At 44.4% G+C, this 24,465-nt stretch overlaps 1 protein-coding gene across 5 annotated transcripts in view; it reads left to right on the top strand.

Annotated features, from left to right (window-relative positions):
• Positions 1-24,465, top strand: part of LOC100122171 (glutamate receptor ionotropic, kainate 2) — a 71,380-nt gene that overhangs the window by 29,618 nt on the left and 17,297 nt on the right. For all 5 annotated transcript variants that reach the window (XR_004344638.1, XM_031924470.2, XM_031924466.2 and 2 more), the window contains exons 3-10: positions 9,740-9,901; positions 14,352-14,603; positions 15,701-15,876; positions 15,947-16,000; positions 16,076-16,240; positions 16,643-16,795; positions 19,844-20,047; positions 21,184-21,387. Coding sequence is in view for 4 of the 5 variants with exons in the window: in XM_031924470.2 (XP_031780330.1) it covers positions 9,740-9,901; positions 14,352-14,603; positions 15,701-15,876; positions 15,947-16,000; positions 16,076-16,240; positions 16,643-16,795; positions 19,844-20,047; positions 21,184-21,387 (1,370 nt within the window). In the remaining variant the exon portion in view is untranslated. The remainder of the gene's footprint in view (positions 1-9,739; positions 9,902-14,351; positions 14,604-15,700; positions 15,877-15,946; positions 16,001-16,075; positions 16,241-16,642; positions 16,796-19,843; positions 20,048-21,183; positions 21,388-24,465) is intronic.

Below are 24,465 nucleotides of genomic sequence, written 5' to 3'. Positions count from 1 at the left end.
ATTTAATTTCGCAAAGGAACTGCTTCGAGATTCCATCATTTTTACGTACGTCGTAAATTCGTCGTGTGTAAAACGCGACGAAAAAAAAAACAACGAGAATCCGGACTCTCTCGAGAGTAAAAAGGTCGAAAACCCTGGTTCTCATATTTGGCGAATCTAAGGCCAATCCTTCGTGCAGCGAGATATTTCCTCTAACGCAAGAAAATGTGCTTCTCGCGCACGCAGATGTATCAGCAAAAAGTTTGGCCGGCATCCATACGGACAGTAAGCTTAGTTTAAGACGCCGATCAACTTGTCGATTTCAGCAGAAATTGTTGCTGCAATAGACGCAAAAGTTCCCTCTTTATCCCCCGCGCGTGTATTGCCCGGATAAATCCTTCCGTTAAATCCTTATACTCTCCCTCATAACCTTGATAAAAATTTACGCGGTTTTTCTTCAGCTTTGAGATTTCTGCATATAGAAGAGAAAAATCTTCGGAAACAGACCGGCCTCTCCGCTGACTAATCGGCTGCCGCCGCCTCATGTCCGAGTGTATATCGCAGTGTCTCCCTCGCTCTGGTTTTATAGCATCGCCGGCGCCTATTATTTCGGCAGATCCGAATCGTAAATACGCCGGCTTGAGCTGGCACGTGAGGGCAGTAAAGCATCGCGCTTAAATTGAGGCTGATGGCTACCGCCCGCCGTCTCCGGTCGTTACCACTGCAGAAGCAAAGAACTACTACCAGTACACTAGTGCATGTGTATGTGTGTGCGCAGGGCGCGATAGAGATGACGAAGTGCGCCGGGAGGACTCCGACTGGCCAAAATAAATATTTAACGTGTGTACCACTGACGCTGTTCGCTTTGCATGCGCGACAGTTCTTTTACCGCGTAAATCTCTTGCCGCCTACGCGCTCTAAGTGTGTCGCTCGCCACTGGAGGTAAATATTTTTCTCTGGCTGCGTTTAACAGTTTTTTGAATTTCGCGGAGTAAGAGTGTAATATAAGCCTCGCGACAGATGCAGATTTTTCAAACGGAAAATCCACCGCGATGTCGAATTTTGAAGACGCCGGGCCAAAAGCGCCCTTAGAACTTCCCTCTTCTCGTATGGAAGCCTTTTCGGCGGGGTGTATCGATTCGGCATGCAGCGATACGCCTATCTTCGCGATTCCTTTTTATTTATACGTATACGTACGCGTGAGAAAGGGAAGCGAGTAGTTCATGAGGGATTGCCCTGTTCTCGATAGCAAATGACATCAAACCATCGATCCGACCTTCAAAGACTTCCGCGCGAACTAAAAGCCCCCCTGTGCAAATAAGCCCTTACCAGAGCCAGTTCCTGCTCTCCTTTACGCCTCCTGAGTTCTCTCTTCGACATGAATGTGTGTGTATTTTGTGCGAAAGTCTTTCTGTATAGAGTGGGTACTTTTTTACTTAGGTGATATCGATGTTCACGGCGGTTAGTCATGCGGAAGTCGGCTGAGTATTATTTTTCGATGAATTGCGCGGGCAATGTAATATTGAATTTTATTTCCATGTTTCACAGATAATATTGTTAAATTATTCAGCCTTTTTACAAAAAAAAAAAAAAAACATTGACAATTACGGTATGAAATTGGAATTCCAGTAGGAACGTGGAGTGGCCGCGACGTAATACATCGAGGCATAAATGACTGTCGGTTACGAATTCACATGAATAATTTTGCTCCATTACAAAGTATCTCGCGTAAGCTTTTCGATACGAATTTCAGTCTTTTTCGATTCGAATTAATGTTTCAAATAACTCTGAGAATCATCGTGTATAATATAAATCAGGAGTATGCACATCAAACTTTACGTATAAATGAGTAAATTACACTGTAATTCGATAGCCAGGACGCTTGAGTTCAAAAGCCATCCATCATCACTATTCTCTGCCTCTTCGCAAGCAATAATACAATCATTGCGCTCAAATTCACCAGTCATCAGAGAAACCCGAAAATGACGTCAAAGGGCACATACGTATCCAAAGCATCGTTCCTCCATCAAATTGAAGAACCATAATCATCGGACCATACGCAACACTGCTGGAATCACCCGTCGTCCAGTCGTACAAAGAAAAGCTTGGCAAAGCGAGTACGAGTTTAATATGCGGAGCGAAGCTGGCGACGGAACGCTCGAGTAGTCGTGAATAGCTGGATCTAGTGTACAGACCGACTGGCCCTTTCCTGCTTTTTTCATCGACTTCAAAGCCCCGTCAAGCGCATTGTGCTACTCGGAGCCAGCTGTGCTTTGACAGTAGCGTAGTTTTCGAGCTTTATTTGGAACGGCTAATCGAATCGCGGTTTAATTGGAAGAAGAGTTCTTTCAGCTGTATACGAGCGTCGGGTATTGCGACATTAGACTCGGTGCTAAACATCACACGGGATCAAAGCATCAAATCTCGAGCCTGAATTATAAAGAACTCAGTTAAAGCTCCTCGAGCTTTCATTGACATAAAATCTCTTGTCTAATTAAGCGTCCACTTTGCAGCTTTAATTAACAGATAAGCTCAGCTTTCGAATAAACTCTTCTCTCTAAATATACAAGAGTGAAAAATCACTCTAATAGAGTCAAATATCACTCTTTTGTGAACATAAAACAGAGCCAGTCGGAATAGAGTGAAAAGTAACTTTTTTCAAGAGTGATTCATGACACTCAAATCCTTGAGTGACATGGTATTTCTACTAATACTACAAACCTAACCTAAAAATAATTAAAAATGTATGTTTATCATCACGCTACGAGTAATTTTTAAAAAAAGATAAATTTTCAAAAATTTATTTATTTTTACTATTATATTTTAGATTCATTATTTATTAACTCATTATTTAATTTATTGCTCATATTATTATTAATTTATTATTCATGCATTTATATTATTATTACCTAATGTATTGATTTAGTATAGAGAATTAAGTAAAGTTAATAATATATGAACAATAATTAATAAATAAAATCAACAATACTTGCATAATGTCACTAAACATCTGATTATTAGATAAGTCAATTTATACCTTTTAAATTTGCATTATTTTCCGTGCGACATCACTCCAGTATCGAGTGATTCAGAGCAGGAAAATTTTATCACTCGATTACTTTGAGTCATTTTTATGACTCTATAGCTAGAGTGATAGAAAATCACTCTATAAGAGTGATTTGGATCATGTTATGACTCAAACTTGAGTGATCTTACTGATCACTTCTTTTTAGAGTGAAAAAATCACTCTTGGAAATTTAGAGAGTTGTTTATTCGACTTCGCAACTCACCTGAGCAATGTGTTCTCTATTCTTTCTATTATTTATTATTGTCATTATCAATACAGAAGTTTTTTATTTACTTGATTTTATACAGTGTTATAATAATTTCTACTCCTCGGCGTACGATAGAAATGAACTTTCGCAACAATCATTCATATAGGAATTTCTGAGTGAGCGCGATTCCGTTAATTCCGTTAATTAGCAACGCAGCACACTGCGGCGCAGGGCTGCATTATTGCTTCGCGGATAAAGCAGTCGCGCGGCTGAGGACGCTCGCAAAAAGCACAGCAAAAGCTCCGGTAGCTTGCAGTAGTTGAAATGAACAAACAAACGAACTAATTTGATCTTGTAAAAAGCCAACAAACTTTCAGCTGCAAAAGCGCTGACCATCCTTTGTGCGTGTCGGGGTAATTGCGCTCTTTCGAATCCGATAACCAATGCGATACGTATAAACAAAGCGTATATTGTGAACGACGATCGTGAAAATAGCCAGAGAGCCAGAGAGAGAGAGAGAGAGAGAGAGAGAGAGAGAGAGAGAGAGTGAGAGAGAGGGGGGGAAAGAAAAAACAATGACTAAATCACGACGCCGCTTTTTTGCGGCGAATGACCAACAGCTGTGTGTCTGTATGTATACTCGCTCTAGCGCTTTTGAACATTAACAACGCATTCAACGATGCGGTCAAATCGCGTAATTGCTTTTGAACACGGGAGAGCAGAGAAAACGCGCGGAGACTATGTACTGTATATAGCTGCTGCCGCCGCAACGACTGAAATGGCCGAGGCTACATCGCTGCAAGCCGCGACCCCCCCCCCCCTCCCCCCTGCATCGTGTATACCTCTACGTAGCTGTATTCTGTTTCTCTCGGACTCTGTATATGTATATCCTTTACAGCGCATAGCTATGTGTACAGATCTCGATGACGAGCACCGCGTCCTCCTGTAAACGCTGCTATTAATAAACGTTTCGTTTATACCCGCCAGGTCTCTGTTCATTTTTTCCCCATTTATAGTGCTTCCCCATTCCCCATTTACCCCACTTTGAGTGGTATCCGACATACCTTTTGGGAAATTCCCCGCCGTTCCGCCATCGGCGTTCAACTCATTTCGTTACGGTATAACTCGTGTAACGAGAAAAGTTTTACACGTAATTATATCCGCGGGAGCGCTATTATTTTTGAATTAAATTTATCGTCAATTTGGAACATTACTGCGGTGGCGCGCGATCGAGCGACCACCGCCATTTGTTAATTTAATTACGCGTTTAATTATACTTAAATCTAACAACGCTTAAATTTTCGCTTTATCGCGAACTCTCGCGATGCTTAATCCCCTGTATCTTCTTTGACAGTTAATTCGCGTAAGAACTTAATTACACACACACAGGCCGAATATTTCACAACGCGACGTGACGGTGCATTGTTCGGCTTTAGCTTTTTAAAGCGCGCGCGACCTAATTAAAAGCTCCCCCTCTCGCGGGGTCTATATAATTGTCGTGCTAATCCGTCATAATGACGCGTGAGAGCAAACACACAGAGGCGCGATTGAAAGTCCTCCGGTGCATCTCTCTGGTTCTTGTGTTAATTGGGACGATATGTACACGAATACGTGTTTGGCGCATTCATGCCAAAGCGATTTCTCCGTTGACTGCGGGAGCACGGGATACTACTACTTGTGTGTTATATTCTGTATGGACGCGTTCAAGCGGAAAGGGGGAACGGATGGCATCGACTGGCGCTATTAAGGATCGCGAAACACGAGATGGTAGCTGACAATTACAAGAGGGAATTCAGTGCAAGTCGGAGATATTCGGGAAAAGGAGAGAAAGCTGCTGCGCAGTGTGCAGTTAGAAGAGAGAAAACTTTTTCCGAGCTTTTTCGCGCGTATAATTTGTAGCTGTGAGAACGATGAATTTGCTATCATTGCGAAAATTCACAGTATGGAGAGAATGAATGATTCAATATTGAATGAAAATTGCAGATGGAATTCGTTTTTGTGGAACATTCTGATCGCAAGAATCGTTTATAAAATTAGGAAACAACTGACTATAATTGTAATGTTAATAATTTGAATATACATACGAGAATTCCTTTGAGTTCGTATCTATAATCAAAATGAAATTACTATTAAATCTTTGTCGTGCCAAAAAGAATTCATTTGAATTATGCATGTGTGTGTGTGTACAAGCAGATATCAAGCTTATTTAATACAAGTCTTTGATCCAGAAAACATATTTGAAATGATGAGGTACACATCGACGCAGCTTGCTTTCTGATTGTTAATTATAAAATTATTATTATTGACGATTGAAGTATACGCTTTCAAATTAACAGCTTTTAACCAAAAAAATAATAGCAATCTCTCCTCCTCGAACTTTTTGTATCTCTTTTTATGTCAAAAAAAAAAAACGCTGGCGTTCGTATCAAAACGAGCATTTTGAAACTACTTAGATAATCCTCCACTAAACGCCCTCTCTAAAAAAGACCACTCTATACGTTCGCATCAACCAAAAATGCATTCGATGTCACCGTTACTTTTTGCGCGTTATACAAACGAGCTCGTACCAACGCATGCAATTATAAAGTCCGAAGGCCATTATCGGCTTTGCCGAAGAGCCAGTATTACACCGGAGGGATACGAGTGTCGCGGCTGCGGCGAGTTAATTCAATGAGTGATGCGCGGCTTTCTGATTGACGACCCGCAACTCTAATACATTGGAGAAAATTGAGAGGATATATTTTCGCTCGTTATTAGGGAAAGGATTTTTTAAAATGTTTGTTTGCGGATCGATGAGTGTATTGAGGCTTTTTGTTTTTAGAGAGATCTGTATTTGGGAATAATGGTTCCAGGAAATACTTTCACTCTCTGTAACAATCAAGAATTTTTGATGATCATATCTCAAACAATTTTCAAGAATACAAGACAAATAAACTGAAATTTATTTCAGATACACGTGATTGAAAATGTTGCTTTCGAGTTTCCATTTGAGATTCGCTGTTGAATTTTCAAGCACTTTTCAACCATTCGAATTAGCAATGCGAAAAATTTAAAACTCAAACCGTAGTTTGGCGGGCAATAGCCTGGTCCGAGGAACTAACAATCGAAGCGACACTATAAGCAATTTCGATCCAAGCCCACGCGGGTCGATCAGAGTCGGTCAACTTCCGCGGCGTCGAACAAACCTAATCCAACAGCAACACGCAAGCGCGTATGAGAAACTACCCGAACCAACGAACTTCTCCCCAAGTCAGCATAGCAGCAGCAGCTGCTGCTGCTACCAAGATTCTCAATAAACCACGACGAGTCAAGAAGACTCGCAACGATACACACGTACACGCATAAAAAGCGCCGCGAATTTCACGGCGAACATTTTCGAAACTCTATAAGAGAGTGATAGAGAGAGAGATGGTAAATCGATACGACTGGAAGTCGTATATTCAAAGCGCAGTGCCCCGTAAACTCTATCAAGCCAATACAAACAGAAGAAGCCACAGTGACGTCGCCGAACTTGACAGCGAAACTTATTTAAACTTTCCCGGACACTCGCTGAGCAGTTAATGAGCTGCGCGAACGATATTGCTTGCGCCGCTGAACTTTATATAACGTATCGGCGAATGAGAGCTATATAGATCCTCGAGTCAGAGTTCGAGGAGCTGCGGGATGAAATAAAAAGCTAAGCGTCAATTGTATATTGCGGCTTGAACGTTTCATATAGAAAGCGCGCGAAGACGTGGAAAATCAATTTGCTTACAATTTCCTCCGTGAATATTCGCGCGTGACTTTGTGGCAAATTAATACGCCATCAGCTCTCTGCACCTGGAGGGGGGAGGGGGAGGAGCCTTTTGAATAATCGACCTCCTTCCCGCAATATCCTGAAATAAAGTCCTCACCCTCCCGGCGAACAATCGTGCGGTAATTAAAGTCTACGAAATTGCTCGATTTTCTCCGAACGCTTAAGGTATATATATAAGGGGGGCTGCGTGCAGTGTGTCAAGATTTCAGCCGCGCGCAAACGCATCGTCGGGATAATAGCGTCGGATTAGACCTGCTCCACCACTGCGGCGTCGCGCGGCTCTCGATTGGACATTCTGCAACGGCGATCCGTCAGCATAAATTGTCGCGTAAGCGGCAATTCGCGCCCCGCTAGCTTCTCCGACTGCTGTGCGGCAAGGCGCCGTCGTGTGCGGCACACAGCCGAAATCTGACGATGCGGATTTTCTTCAAACGCGCGCTACATACGCTTGGCCTGTAAGTAATAGTCGGTGAATTCGAGCGGGATTTCGACTGTCAGACGCGGGTGAGCGTTGCTCGCTACTATATAGTTATTTTATATCGTACCTATACTCATACTATGTACGTGCAAGACGTAACGGATTTCGAATCTCAGCGAAATCGCAAAAATTGAACGGGTACAGTGACTACGCGCTTTTCTCGAATTCGACTGTCTCTTCTCTTCTCGAATCTATGGATATTTTCATTTTAGAATACTGGGATAAGCATCGGAGAGGTATGCGACGCGATGATTGAACGCAGCGCAGTGGACTAGTTTGTATTGTGTACGAGGTGTGTGCACTGCTCCCCCGGGGGATTCCCGATGATGAGCAAAGTGCCGGAATGGTCAACCGGCGAGTGGCTCACGTCCGTCTTACTGGGGTTTAATTCTCGGTTCGACCTACCGACAATTAAGCCGCTACGTGAGCTGCCTTCCGGAGGCTCGTCGTGTCGTTGGCCTTTACGTCGATAATCACATACTTTGCCAAATCGACTGTACTTTTTTCCGATGTTTGCTAGCTGATAAGCGTCACATATAGTTTATGAGCGAATTGATTATTGTCGAACGAATCGATTTCGAAGAATCCTGATGTTTCAGAAATTTCACAAGTTGACGTGATTAACGATGACTGCGCGTATACCGTCAAAATTTCGCTTCATACACTGAACGAAATTCGATCATATAATGCAATATTCACCCGACGCGTCGAGATCCATCAGTATCTCGAGCAGAAATAATGAACGAAATTCTGTTGTAATTACTCTTCGGCGAACTTCCTTTACTCTCCAGCGGTAATCGTTCGACTTTAATGATTCATTTGATTGATTAAAATTTAATATTGAAACAATTTCATTGTTCGATAAATATTACGACGAGAATCGTGAAGTGAAAATGTAGCAGCATTGCAAACAAACACTCTTGTAGAAGGTATTTGACAGATGCAATTACGTAAACAAAAAAATTGAATAAATTATATACTTTCTCTTTGAGCGAGGCATTTAGTTAAGTTCGTCGACTTGATGAAATCAAACATATAATTTATTGATGGAAAATAAAAGAATGTTTTTGTATAGACGACAAAGGATAAGTTGAAGCGGGATTCCATTTACTCCTTGTTCTCCTTATTTATAGAATACGGGGAGAATTTCATAAATCTCATTATTTAAAAAAACTCAACAAACTGCGCGAGGTATTTTACGCTATCTTTATTGCGCCCGATATTTAATTTACAGTGCTGAATTAAAGCTCGCATGAATGCTTTTACAAAAATGTAATTCTCGGTAGTCGCCCGGTGACTTGATGAAATGGAGCATTAATTTTAAAAACAATGTTTCCTATGATACCCGTCGACTCCATATATTCCAGGCTCGCAAAATCCAAGACTATACCGCGTATAATAACTTCCGAAAACCATCATAAGCAAGAAAAAAGATAAGAAAAAGTAAGATCCGCGACGTGCGAAGCTTAGAACATCGTCGGCGCGCTAATTGTATCAAAGCGGCGCAGTTTAATTCGTTCGGGAGCAATTATTCGAATCTAATTAAAACTCGCGCTCGTTCGCTCGCTCTTGGGCCGCCTCCATTACGACGAAGCTACCCCGGCGTCATAGTCACCATAGTAAAGTCATTAATTCACACGCCGTTATATAGAAGGAGCCGAGGCGATATATCGACGACCTCGTTATGCCAACTTTACAGCTGAGAGTAAACTTTGTTATGAATTCCACGTATAGCTAATTTTATCACGTAGTTCTCGCTCGAGATCCCGCGGCTGACCAGCTGTCTCGAAGCTGCTCTCGCTCGCATTAAAGTTCATAATAGGGATGACCCGTTGGCGGAGAGAGGACTCGTTTATAAACTCCTGCAATCTCCGACTCGATTTCAAGATTATTTTCAGCCTCACGGATTCGTTAAATTTTCAGCGAATATCTCGATCCCGATATCGGTTGCTGTAAGAGCTGCTCGTATTTTATATGCGCGAATTGATATTAGTTCGCTCCAGCAGGATCTAAATTTTATTTCCAAGCGATGTGGGCTCAGCTATTTCGGTTATTTCATTATCTATATAGGTAATTATGAGCGCGCTGCGCTCGCAGCGGATAACCATTGCGAATTCAGCTCGAAATACCAGCGATTCTCATCGAAAAGAAATCGTCGATACGCTTCCATAAATACAAAGCTGATGTATCATTCGAAAACCTATGTTGCAGGTGCAATTTTTACCGAGGATCAGAAGGACAGTCCGTCGGAGCTGGCTTTCAAGTACGCCGTCTACAAAATCAACAAGGAAAAAATCCTGCTGCCCAACACTACCGTGGTGTACGATATCCAGTACGTGCCTAAAGACGATTCGTTTCGAACGTCGAAAAAAGGTCAGTATACGAAAGCTCGTATATGTCTAGAAGCAAAAAAAGCTCGATGCGCTGCAGCATTAACGCGCCAGTTTGAGTTAACAATCGAGCCTCCCGCGTGGATGATGATGCTGCAGCAATCGAAGGAAACCCTAGGGGCTCTTCCCTTTTATTCGTTCCTCCCTTTTTTCACCTCGCTGAATGGGAATCCTTTTAAGGCTCTCGCGCGCGCGTAGTTTGATTTGAAAAAAGCTTCTGAAATATAGAGTGAAAGAGAGAAATCCTTCGGTTGCTTCGAGCGCTGTTTGACGAATCGGAATATATTCTTTTACGCCTTGTTGGAAACTGAGAATTCAATGTTTCGCATTACTCTGTAATAACCTGAATTTTTCTGCGTAACTATTTTAATTTTAGAGACGGGCGTATAGTTGAAGTTTGCGGAAAAATGTAACCAAATATTTAAATAAAGATCAAGCAATATCGCGGATTACTCCACTCTTCGAAATCCTACCACAAAAAAGCCGGCTTTTAATTAAAATGTAACCCATATAACTGAAAGCGAAAATTTTCATTTGAAAATTCTGCAGCGATAACTTCGCGGATGATGATTTTTTTGTTGAAAAGCCGCCTCTTCATTACTCCAACAAAAATCCCGCCCAACAGATCGTTAGCCAACAGCATTCTGGCAATTTTTTTTCCAGATTTGTCACCCTCGGCGAATCGTTTAATACTTTGACGCCAGCTCTCGAGGACACGGCGCACTTATATATATGGCGGCTGGCGTGAAAGAGAGGAGGCTGTAGTTGTCGATAAAGCATGAAGCCACTCTCTCTCTCTCTCTGGCTTCTATCTGATACACGACCTCTGTTCTCTCTCTCTCTCTCTCACACTCTCTCTCACTCTCTTTCCTTCGTTTTTCGCTCTTCGGACGCGAGAGTGGAGCTCGCTCTCGATGAGCGCTGGAAATCAGGTTAAAACTTTTCGACGACGACCTCGAGGCCGATCAATTTCATTGCTGCAGCTGCTGCTGGCCGACGGCTCTATTTATACAAACTGCTTACGGCCAATATTTCGCTTATTCAAACTTTGCCTGATGAAGCCTTTTTTTCTGTGACATATCACACTTTCGTCAGCACTATTTTGTAACTATATCGATCTATCATGTACTGGATTTGTTTATATTCGACTTGCGGCAGTTTCAAATAAAATCTTTTAGTCATACCAAAGCTCGGAATTTCGGTTTTAAAATGTCCGATACACTTCATTCCGAAACGCCGCTGGACTATATCGAGACAATAACGGAACGAACGTAACCCTTGGTTAAACAAATTAAAAGCTCAAAACGCCGTTGAAAAATCCCAATTTCCATACAACCGCATGAATATTTATACAGCTTCAGCCCAGCCGCACGACGTCTAATCATACCCGCTCGTTTTCCACTCGCTCCAAACGAAAAGCAAATATACGAAAGATCCGCCGTTTCATTAACTCTGCCTCCGTTCAAAATCTCCATCTTCCATCGCAGCAGCGGCGGTGTCCCTTCAATATTTCCAAAATTGCCGGCTCGGAATACTCCCACATACACGGAGTCGTTTTATAAACCTCACACACACGCACATATCGCTCTCGGATAACAGGCCCGTATAAAATCCTCATAATCGATATACACTCAGCCGGAGCGAAAAACTTTCATTAAACTCCGCGCGCAGACTCTCCAACCCGCACACTACACGCAGCACACGTCTAGGCCGAAAAATAAAAGCTCGCTCCGACGACGAGTCTGCTTCTCGTATATAAGTTCGAGCATCGATCCCAGCCGTCTCGTCGTTACGGCTGCCTCACACTCGCGCGGGCGGCGCTTTATAGCGGATGATAAAACAAAGCAGAGAAATAGAGATACGACGAGGCTATATCTAGAGCCGTTATATAGAAGAAGAAGCGCTCGCTCGCGTGCTACACGGGAATTCCCCGGCGCTTATAACGAGTTGGCCCGCTCGCGCTCGCGCGCGTCATAAACCCCTAAGCTGTACGTTCCGATGCAGCGCCGCTCGAAAACCGCGCTGCAAGCGACCGAGCGAGCGTCTTTATTTTACCCGCCTTGCCAAGCCCGGAAGGAAGCTATACAGCGACTGCTTCGCCCTCTCTCCGTATGTATACAGGTATATGTACGAGGGGGATAGAGGAATCAGCGGCTACTCGATCCGTGTATACACACTTCAGTAGGGAGCGTATGTGCGCGCGGGACATCGATCGCGGGAAATTCAATTTGCGCGACGTATACACGCCGACTTTGTTAAGGGCTACACATCGACAGCCGCGTGCTGTGAATCAAGAGCCCCGTCAAATTCGCTGTCCTTTTTTTTCGGCCGTTCGTTTGTTCGATCGTATGTTGTACGCTTAGTGTGTGTGTGTGTGAGAGTGCGCCGACGGCAATTCCGGATACGCTGCAACGTTGTTTTTTTCGCGAGGCGGAGATTGAGTAGACGAGCTTCCGTGTGTGTACGCGTGTTATTAAAAATGGTCAAGCGATATTGGCTCGCGCGCTGACTCGCTTTTTACGCCGAGTAATAGGCGCGCCCGTGAATATTAATGGTCGTTTTGTGTTGCGAGGCGTTTCTGCGGCCCTCTATACCACTCGTTTTCCATATCTGCGGAGCATTCGAAACGCGTTTCGAATTGAAATGCCTATAGCTATGCGTTTGCGACTACTGTATGGAACGTAGAGGCGTGACGAGCGGAGAATTAGGTGTAGTGAGTGATCTGGAAAGCTTTTACAATATGCTCGGCCGAATAAATTATATTCTCAAAAAGAATTATATATTCCCTACTGCTCCGGATTTCATGCCGTCAAATAATTTGCTCAGCTAACGTAAAGTAATCCAGCTCAAACCTGTATGTATAGGAACCTTTCAATTGTCGGCATCCGCCGCGCCGTTACAATTCACGCCGTCATAATTTTGATGGAGCGCGACCGGCAGCAGTGTGTCGGTCAAGATGCATTAGCGTAATATCCCAGCCCAGACTAGAGCTCGCGTAATATCAGTGCAGCAGTGCCGCTGCGCGTGAGCAAATCCAACTAGCGTCAACTCTAAACAATGCTAGCTCGCACATCAGCAATAGCGAATTTTCCGCCGAGGCTACTTCAATTCAAATCCGGTACAATAAATGCGCGCGTATAGAAATCACATACGGGGAGCTGGGGTCGACTCGGGAGATCGTTATATGCAGCGTCGCGCGGAGAGTTATGCGGCGGAATTCAAAAAGATGTCTTCGTGATATAAGGACGCGATGTGGTTGACAGCGGGCTATTCGTTTTCATCGTGGGTTATGCGTGGGTATACCGACACGAGAGTAAACACGTGTATACAAGGGGGTTATCCATGAGGCATAGCACACGGGGAAGGGTCAGGGCAGGAAATTGTCGGTGTAAAAAGCGTCTCTGGCGACGACGGCGAAAAGAAAACGATCAGTCCTCGTCGTGCTGAGAAGAATGTGTTGTATACTTAGGTTACATAAAAATGCAGCCGCGCGGATGTATCAATTTCCGCTCACGCGACGACCCTCGAATAATCGGCAGCTTTTTCCAAAGAATCTTTTGAGATACTTCCGGGCGGCTGTCGATTTTTTTTTTTTTTTTGAAAAAGCTAGAGATTCGCGCAATTATCGGAGGGAAATCCCCTCGAGTTCATTGCTTTGCAATCGTGTTTGCTGATGAGGAAATCTGCGCCGAGAGAGTTGTGATTTATTTCAGACGAGCTCCGGAGCTTTATTTTAACCGTGCTTGGGTTATTTGCTTTTGTGTAATGAGAAAAAAGCGAATTCAGTAGTACCTTTCGTGATTTATATCTCTTGATACGGTATATTTGCATTGCTGCGAACTGTTGGTCTTCCAAGTACATATTCAATTGCTGCGAGTTTTGCACTTACTGTAGGAAAAATGCTGCACTCATTTTATCGAATATCGTAATTAAATTTGCTTTTGCATTCATAAACGCCGCGAGTGCGCGTTTAATAACCATAATTGTGCAAGCACGTTTAAATTACGATCTTTATTAAAAACTCGCAATGTATATAACGAAGTTTCTAGGAAGAGCTTAACAAACAACAAGCCATTCGCTCGCGTGCGCTGTGCAACAAATCATAATTAATGTAAAACTTTGCGCAAATATTTACTCAAAAAAAAAAAAGGACACACACATGCACTCGCTTTAATGAAGACTTTCACAATATATAACGAGCCGATCCCCGATAAATTACCTCGCACTGCAATAAATCAAGCCCCTCGTGTTTTCCGAGAGCGAAAATACACTTTCAATAAAGCCCAGACCTAGTTGCACTCTCCCGTTCAAAAAATACACCCTCCATTAAGCTTCGTCTCTCGAAATATCGACGTCGCGACTGATCGAATAAAAGCCGTATCCTTCAAGAGTCTGAGTAAAATCGAAGCTATACATATCGACGTGTGTTTCAGCCTGCAAGCAGCTGTCCCGTTCCGTGCAAGGGATCTTCGGTCCAGCGGATCCACTTCTCGGCGCTCACATACAGAGTATCTGCGAGGCTCTGGACGTGCCGCATCTCGAGGCTAGGGTCGACTTCGAGCCGAGCTTCAAGGAGTTCAGCATCAACCTCTATCCGTCGCAGGATCACCTCAACCGGGCCTTCAGGGATCTCATGTCCTTCCTCAACTGGACCAAAGTCGCCATCATTTACGAAGAGGACTATGGTCGGTATATTACTGCACGTTTTGTAGAAAACTATTGGAAACGCGTTAGTCGCAACTTTGGCCTACAGTAGGATATTGTCAGAGATCTTATCCGAAAGTCGAAGACGCCGTCAGTGGCTTGAATGAAAACGTCAAAGTGTCAAGCTCAGAAGTTTGACGCGGCTGGATGAATTTTCACCTCATTATTCTTCTGTACTCGACGCTTTTTTCCAACTCTGCAAATCCATCCCATTATCTACACAATTACGCGCGCGTGACGTGTAGTTATTCCCCCGAAAAGTATAACTCAATTTGCCGGTGTCGTCGCGAGCCGGCTCGAAAATTAAACGCGCCTGTGCAATGATAACACCTCGCGCTGTGAAACCTGGAAATAGATCGCCGTACACCCGCGCGCGCGCAATCTCCCCCGTTCTGATATATACGAAGCGCAGCTAATCAGAACTACTTAAGTAAATACACACATAGAGCGAGGGCGAATTCGAGGAGTATAGTCGTTCTCGAGAGATAAGCCAGCGCGCGCGCAAGAGCGCATCTTGAGAAAATGGAAAAGCCAGGGCGTAAGCTTGTATCGCACTGATGAATTCGGCTCGAGGGCGAGATAAAGGCCGGAAGATTGAGCGAAAACGGAAGTGACAAGCTCTCCAACTTTGCTCGTTTCAACTCCGCTCGTTCTTTTAAGCATCGGGAAAATTCTCTCGATTGCGCGCAAAGGACTCTCTCCCGCGTGCGCGTCTTTGGGTTAACTAACTGGAAAACTTTGGAAAACATTGTGTGCGCGGGAGGAAGTAAATCGCTAAATGAATTTCAATACCGAGCAGTTATTGTCTCGAGCTTTTTCTTTCGCCGACTTTTTCGCGCGCGTACGCTCGAGTCGGCCATTAATTAGAGAGAAAATGTACTCTCTTATGGAAGTTCATGAAAGAGTTTTCACTTGAATTCTCTTCCCTTGATTGGATAAGAATTTAATGTTCAAGCGGTTTACTGATATTTTTCTCTTTTTTTTATCGTCTTTGTCCGCTGCGGAGAAATTAATTTCTTTATATAGAGTATGGAGCTTGCTGTTGTAATTGAAGGAGCTTTTTCCACCGCCGTTGCAGGCTTATTCAAACTGCAAGACTTAGTGAAATCGCCGCCTTCGCCGAAAACGGAGATGTATATTCGCCAGGCTGGTCCTGGCTCGTATAGACAAGTCCTCAGGGAAATCCGACACAAAGAGATTTACAAACTAATTATTGATACGGATCCTATGTACATGCCACAATTCTTTAGAGCAGTGAGTATACGAATGAAACGCGTGCTTTATACTCGTATGATTTTACATTTGTCTTTCTTTAAACTTTCAGATACTGCAACTACAAATGAACGACTATAGATATCACTACATGTTCACAAGTTTTGTAAGTGTTTTACTCTTATACAATAATCAAGTGTTTTATAAAGTGTTAATTGATATATCGAATTTCTCTTTGCAGGACATTGAAACGTTCGATCTCGAAGACTTTAAGTACAATAGCGTAAACATGACTGCCTTTCGATTAGTTGATACGGAGGAGCCTTCGGTCGCCGAAACGCTCAGACAAATGGAACGCTTTCAGCCGGTCGGACACGCGATACTGAACAGATCGGGAATAATACAGGTAAAAACAGCAGCCGTCGACACGACAATTATTCACCGCGGAGCACAATGCAACATTAACGCGCAGTCATCGCAGAAGAGGATGGATTCGCGAAACTTGATCAACGACTCAATGTAGACTCCTGTACAGCAAAGTTGTTACGCACTAACGAGAAGCGCATTATGAACCCTTTCTCCTCGCGAACTACATTGCGCGCATTAAGTTTCCGCGGAAATTCCAGTTCGAATCGAGCAAGCGTTTTACTTGCCGACGAGGAAATTCCATTACACGCACACATAAGCCTCCGGCGGTTAAACAATGCGAATAAACGATAATCGCGCGATAATGAATCATATGGCTGGAGAGAGAACAAACAAACGCTCGGTCCATTAACCATTTCGTCCTCGACTCTATGTGTTGCAGGCGGAGCCGGCCCTGGTCTACGACAGTGTGCAGGTGTTTGCACACGGACTGGCAGCGCTGGATCGCAGTCACATACTCCGGCCCGCCAACCTGTCCTGCGAGAGGGAAGAACCCTGGGACGACGGGCTCTCCTTGTACAATTACATTAATTCCGTGAGTGCGGCTTTACCTTTTGCCTTTGAGACTCGCGATCCTGCTTAGTTTTTAATTTCCTCTACTTTTTTGCGGTTCCCCAAATAGCGGAGAAAGTTGTACAGTAGTTGGTTATAATTGTAAAAAACAATTTCGAGAGCGTCCTCCAGTAAACGCTCGAGTTACAGGTACGATGCTCAATTAGTTTCGGCTATTCCAATCTGAAACTTTTGCGCGCCGGGTACCTATGCGCGTATACGCGAAATTCTAATGCAAATTTCTCAAAACAAACACAGCGCTCGCGCGCGCGAAATCACTTCAGCAAACGGTTTACGGTGCTTCATTAACTCAATTGAAAGCTTTCTCGTTACGATGTTTACAAAGCGCGTACGTTTTCAATCGGAACGACCGATCAATTAACCTGCCCATTGTACCGCGTGTTAAACTTCTTCCTGAAACGATGATACGTTTGTATACACTGGGCTGAGATAGTTTCGCATGTAACATAAACCGCATAACGATGCGCGTTTACATAGAATTTCAAATTCGCGAACTAACTCTATTAAGCGCCGGGAAAAATTTCGTCACTGCAAATCTGCTTTAAAAAATAATTCCCAAAGCGCTTTTCGCAATCCATAAATGCCTCGAGGCGCGTATAAAGCGCGGCTTGCGCGTGCAACTGAAAAGCTCTAAGGGATTTGCCTGTGCGTCTGTAGCAAACACACACACACACACGCACACACACACGCACACATATACACACACAGAGCCCGGAGACGAGTCTCGCGTTTGTAGCTTGTACACACGAGAGTGAGAGCTAGGCGGTGTTTATAAGAAAAGCCTCGTTGACGCGCGTGTAATGAAGCAGCGCGTTTAGCAAATAACCCCGTGCAGCTTCGTGCGCTTATTCGAACGCGCAGCCTTTACCTCGTCGTCGTCGTCGGGATATTTTAATGAGGTTCAAGGAATGGTGCCGCAATATTATGTTGCGTCTCTCTTCGTTCGCGGTTACATAATTGTAAATCGCTATGCTCGCAAGGGCAGAACTATACGTCGCTGTTTGCCTGCGGAGGTTAATTCATGTGGAAATACTATACCGAATTCGCGGTTTCAGCAATAATGCCGCGGGTTCCTGAAAATTCGCAACGCTTCCGAGTTCAGGTCTTCGATAACGCTAATTTTGATGGGAATCAGTTCGATTTTTCCGCATCGATGCTTTCGTGGAAGTTGCGTTCGAATGACTGGAGGCTTTTGAAAGCCTATAATGTCGTTCGATATACTGCGTAGAATAATGCAATCACTGCGCGATGCGTTAAAATTCCGCAACAAAACGATATCAACAATAATAATCGTGTGTTAATTGGCTTACGCGCGAGCGATAATTGGCAACCCGACACCAGGATTCCACTTTCAGTCGGCCAGCTAATATCGTTTATTATCGCTTAACGATAAATTACGAGCCCCACGATACAAACGGGAAATTCACACGCACCAGCGAAATTATTTTCACCTAATACACCAGCTCGCGAATATCCTAATCTAGCGAAATCACCTCGTTCGAAATTCGCGCTCGCGCAAGTTCGTAAAATTATAGGTACAAGACACGTTGGCTCCCAGGAGCTTATCCGTCGAAACTTGCAGGGCTACAGGAGCATATAGAACGACGCGTCGACTGACTCTTGCGAATCATTTGGTTGGAGCATGTATACACTTTTCGCTCTCGATCCTATTATAAGTTTCTTGAGGCAACGCGGCGTGTAAAAAGGCGCCTCGCCGAGTTTCTTGTAAAAGTCCGTCGATTTTCTTTGCGCGAAACTCGGGGTGTTAACTGGCCTCTGCCGCCGATGCTGTGCGCAAAATTCCGTGTTTTAATAAGGACCAGGAGAGAACGGGGACGAAACTCGGCTCTAGCGTGGGAACAAAAGTCCACGAGTTCGTATAGTACGTTAACGTGGTTAGTCCGCTGATTAAATGTCTTTTGTTTAGGAGCCAACTGTCGGGGGGATTTTAGCGGATTAATCGTTCGCCAGAATATGACTGTTACCCTTATTCGCGCGTGTGTGTCGAACTATCGGTCTCGTCGTGTGCTTTAGTTCGCCGAAACAGTTGCAAGCTCGAATAAGCTCGATTAAAAAGTAAACTCTCTCGCTGCATGCAATTCGCTAAAACGCCTCCACTCGCACCGTATGTCAGTACAGCTTATAAGAGATAAATCGTGCAAGTGCGAACCTTTTGGGTCCGAAATCATTACTCACAAGCTCTTACTCGACAATCGGGCCACAAGCTCTCGAGCAAATAACCCGTACACCTATAACACCCTCTCTACGTTTCACCGGCCGGCTTGTTTTGTCATTAGCACGAGCCCAGTCGTATTTCTTCCTCGCTTCGTTCTCGCGCAGCTGCGAGGCAAATAAAAGAACGGGTATACACGGCTCGCGAAAAGTAGACAGAAAGAGCTTCCCCGATCCGCACACACGAACACGTATACACAATGTCGCTGAGCGTTTGCAAATGGATTTATGCCGGCGGCAGGGACATAATTCACTCGCCATCGGCGTGTGCATAAGCCGAGCGCGTGCGAGCGCGCGAGATGTACTTCCAGAGGTAATTAACGCGCGGCGGCAGCGTGTAAATGGCTTCATTCCGGAAAAATTGCGCGACTGGCCGCGAGAAAAAAGGGACGATCTCTCGCACTGCGTTCACGCTACTGGTGTGTTTGTAATTAGTCTTGTCCCGCGCTTGTGTGCTCACATGTGCTTTTTTCGGCGCAGATCCGCGGCTTTATACGAGTTCATTTGTATGCGATCCTTCTTTATTTTCATACACATTTGACTTGGCTTCGGTAGCTATATCCTATAAACGCGTAGAAAAATCCGCTTTTGCAATTTTCATACCAGAAGGGGAAATCCTCTTATATGATAATAACAGAAGTATATCAGCGCCGGCCGTAAAGTCTTCCTCCCGCCTCGGGGTTTACCCCTCTTCTCGGAAGCCAAGCGAATTGAAAAATTCGCATTATTTTAAAAGCATTTGCCCATTAAAGCTCAAAGCCAAGTCGATGAATTACAGGCCGGCCTGCAGGGCCTCACAGGCCACATCGAGTTCAACGAGGGCAAACGCACCAACTTCAAGCTCGACCTGCTGAAGCTCAAGAAGGAGGAACTTGTGAAGGTCGGCGAGTGGAAGCTCGGTAGCGGGGTCAACATCTCGGACGTCGGCGCTTTCTACGAGACAACCGCCACCAACATTACCCTCGTCGTTATGACGAGAGAGGTAAATCCTCTCCTTTTACGATCCCCTTTTAGCCGCGAGTGAGCCCGAGCGAGCGAGCCAGCCAACTTTCGCCGAAATGATGCGTTTCGGAAAAATGCGGTGCTTTGTTACCTAAATGGCGTCGCCTCGTTAATTGTCTCTTCGCTCTTTCTCTCTCTCACTCTCTCTCTCTCTCTCTCTCTCTCTCTCTCTCTCTCTCTCTCTCTCTCTCTCTCTCTCTCTCTCTCTCTCTCTCTCTCTCTACCTATATACATACGCGGAATCTCGGCGAGCTTTTTTTCGGCCAGGCAATATCGTAATTCCCGGAGCGCATTCGGCCGCGAGGTATTATATTGTTGCGGAGAATTTAACCGCCCGAGAGCTGGATTACTTTAATTCAAGCGTTTTGCACAAAGCTAATTAGCCTACATAGCAACGTATAGTAGTCCATCCAATTTAAAAGTCCTCGGACGTCAAAAAAGCTCTGCATACAAGCTTCTCTTCGCGAGCACGCGCTCACGTGGTTATTTATTTATCTCGCGCTCCATCTGCCGCTCGATTCATCTTCGTCGGCGCGAATCCCAGGCGACTGCATATAGCTTCCCTTTTCCTTTTCGTTTTTATGCTCGACTACTATACTACGCCGTACGCGAAATCTCGAGCGCGAGCTAAAAAGCGCACTGGAGGAATAAAAACACACGCGCGCGCAGCTCGTTTCCCGAATGAATCGGTAAAAATAGCGAGTGGCTCCCGGCGTTTAATTGCTCCCTCTCCCCCTCTCTTCTTATATTCCCGGTAGAGCACAGTGAATTCGCCGAGCTTTTTTCGCCCTCGGCGTGCTTTATCTATTTTTCCCTCTCTCCCTACGCTTTCTATTGGGCCGAGTGTAAGGAAAAAGTGCGCGCCGGGACCGATTACCACTTGTTGAGAGGATTGTTAATATGAATTGCACCCCTGCGCTCGGCTATTAGCGTTCTCGCGCTGTTATATTCTTGTTCCACGATCGATAGCGTGCATTGCCACGTACATCCGCGGATCAGTATGTAGCTCTGGCTTTGAGGCGAAAAGAGATTAGTGCAGTTTTTCCGTTTTCTCTTTGCCTCGGAGCCACAGACAAAATTTAATGCCATGACTACAATTCATCGATACGTCCCCAGGAAAAGCCCTACGTGATGGTACGAGAGGACAAGAATCTGACGGGGAACGCGAGGTTCGAGGGTTTCTGCATAGACCTGCTCAAGTGGATAGCCGGCCAGGTTGGCTTCCAATATGCCATTCGACTCGTCCCCGACCACATGTACGGCGTCTACGACCCGGAGACCAAGGAGTGGAACGGCATAGTGCGCGAGCTCATGGAGAAAGTGAGTACATGTATACACACCTACTTGCATCTATAGATGTATAGGAAATCGATGCGACGCGGGAAAGTCATTCGCAGGCGCCGATACGAGAATTAATCGTCGAGTGCTCTCGGAGGGTATACCTATAGACAGGCTGTTATTTGACGAGGCCCGTCGATCTTCCGCTTTTATTCGATTTTGAAGGGGTGTTTTAACCTCCGGTATTCTACCCTCTGGACAATTGCAAACGTTTTTTTTTCTGCTTTTCGGTTCTATCCCACTTTCGAGTGAAGAGCATTTCGTGGAACGGTTTCGCATCGCCGAAATTTGCCGTACGCGTATCAGAGATTTTGAGTGACTCGCCTCGGATTATAAGATTACACACTGAAAAAAAAACACAGTCGTTTCTGCTGTAAAGTCCGGTAGTTTTAACCGTTCTGCTACCGTAACGACTGTTTAGTAAGAACAACGGTGTGCCACTGGTAGTTTTGGCGAGTCGCGACTCGTAAAATTGCTCGCTTACGCGGGACACCAGCAAAAACGACCGAACTGATTCTTTAAAACTGCTGAACTCAACGGTAATCTTGGCTAGTCTTCGTACAATGACGGATTACTGGTGCGAGTTCAGTTAAAATGGCTGTGTTTTTTTTCAGTGCAGTTTTGGCGCACACGGAGAGCGGCTTTGAACGCAGCCCGGCGTTAGAATTTGTCATACTTCAATCAAGATTACCTCGTATAATCACGAGTCGCCTGTCTCGTAGGAATAGAAAACTCGTTCATTTCGCTTAATTATAAAGTCTCTTCTCTCTAGTCGGCAAAAAATAAAAGCCAACATAAATAATTACTATATAATCTCACGACTATACCTCCTTCGCAGCGGTACAAATCCAGCGCCACATAATTCCTCCATAAAACCCCCCGCGTAAAGAGAGAGAGAGAGAGAGAGAGAGAGAGAGAGAGAGAGAGAGAGAGAGAGAGAGAGAGAGAGAGAGAGAGAACGAAGCTAAAAAGACTCCTCTTGACTTATTGAATTACGGATTACCACTCTAAAGCGCATCCATAATTAAAGGCTCTTCGCTTATTAGAGTTTCTCGCGCTACTGCCGCGACGTCTCACTCTTTCTCTGCTGGAAATTCATAGGCTCGTCGTCGGTTTATACGGATGCTAGTTTGCAATGCAAAAAACTCGCGCTTATAAAGAACTAGGCAAAAACTCCCTGGTGTTGGATTATTCAGGGCAAAGAGAGAGAGGTAGAAGCTAATCTTTCTGATATATTTCCGCGTGTTCGCGCTTAATTGAATTTTTCCATTCATTTTTCAGCGACTCCGCGACGAGTTTCCTTGAACTCGCTTTAATTAGGAAGCGATTGTTTTTGAATTTTATTTGAAGAGTCGCGTCGCCAGGAATGAATTTTTCATTGCGGCCAGACTGCTCCCTCGCGACGACGAGTTATCGCCTGAGTCGACGGCCTTTTAACGTCGTTTAACAATATTTATTCGGATTGGTAGGGGGGATGAGCGCGGTTGATGCTTTGACAATTTTTGCATGATTAAATTTCAGATGCCGGATTGGCTGTAATTGTGTTTGAGATACGCAAAATATTTGCAATTTGAAAATTTTAATATTATTTCCCTTATAATTGAAGTTTAATGATTACTCAAATTCACGAGCAAATTTTCGCATGCATTTGTTAATATTTTCGATGCACCCATATTTCATTAATTAGTTTTAATATAGTATACTTGGATGAGATGCCAGCATGCATCATTTTTAACTTTTAACGTCGAGTCATTATCAATACCTAGCATTCACAGGGAATTAATAAGCTTTTAATTAAAAGTGAGCTTGTTGCGAGCATGATTAAAAGCTGTATCAACCAGCTCGCCGGCAAATGTTGCAGGATTATTTCCACATCATCGGAAAATTCGGAATACATTGAAAGTCCTAATTTCATTTTCCAAAAATCCTTCCATACGCACAATACGCCGAGTAGGAAATAAAAATAACGTCACGCTCAAAAAGCTCTGGTATAACGTATAGGATTATTCGCATCCGTATAAGGATTCCTCGAATCCTCTCGTCCAATCTTCGGAAAGGATCGCTGTCGTCTCCACCACCACACACACACACACACATACGCTATGAAGAGCAATTTTCTATAGCTTCAGCTTGACGATCTTTTTTTTCCAAAGTTCGCTCGAGCGTGTACAGTTTACCATACGTACGGGCGCCGTCTCCTCGACAAAGACTCGAGCTTTTCAACTCGTCTTAATAATTCCACGACGCGAATTTTCCCAACGACGAACAAAAGCTGCCTCTTTCTTCAGAGGTAATCCTTCTCTCGTTCTCCCTTTTCTTATACACACCGTCTCGGACTTTTCTCTCCTTCGTCTCTCGACGAACTGCTATACTGGCCTTTCGTCGCGCGATATTTAAATTTAAAATATCTGCTTGTACATATACTTTGCGCGCCTCTTTTATTTCCCGAGCTTTTCCTCCTCTCTCGATCGGCCGCGATTTTATGCGGTCGGCTCCTTTCACGTCGAGGGGGGCTGTTTTGAATGTGAATGGCGCGAGTGAGTTAACGAGTTTCGGGCTCGGTTCTCGAGAACTCGCGCGAGACAGAAGCTTGTAGGGAGTTGAAGTGATTAAAAGCCATAAGGACTAAATTCCTTATGAGTTTCCCGTTAATGGGACGTATCGCTCTTTTCACCGAAATCCTAGTCTCGCGTATACAACTTCGCTCGAAATGCATTTACATTATACAGAGAGATTTCTGCGTGAGATCGTTAACGCACGTAAAAGTAAAGTCTTTCCTATACACATTAAATAAGACATCGGGTGGAGAGCTGAGTCAATTTTTGTTAAAAGGATCCTCCCTTTCATCCCCTTTCGCAATAACTCGTGGCCGGCGCGACTGGAAAAATAAAGTTACGATATAATATAATGAGCGAGCGAACTAACCGTACGGCCAGGAGACTCGTTTATTCAACCGCGCACGCAAACTCTCCGGGAGAGAGAGAGAGAGAAAGAGAAAGAAAAAAAAGCTCTCCGCGCGCGGACACAATTTGTGACGGTCGTTAAGTGAACAAACTTTAT

Source organism: Nasonia vitripennis, chromosome 2 (genome assembly GCF_009193385.2).
Source record: "Nasonia vitripennis strain AsymCx chromosome 2, Nvit_psr_1.1, whole genome shotgun sequence".
NCBI lineage: Eukaryota > Metazoa > Arthropoda > Insecta > Hymenoptera > Pteromalidae > Nasonia > Nasonia vitripennis.
Note: the sequence above shows the minus strand (reverse complement) of the source record. Positions and strands in the feature narration are given on the sequence as shown.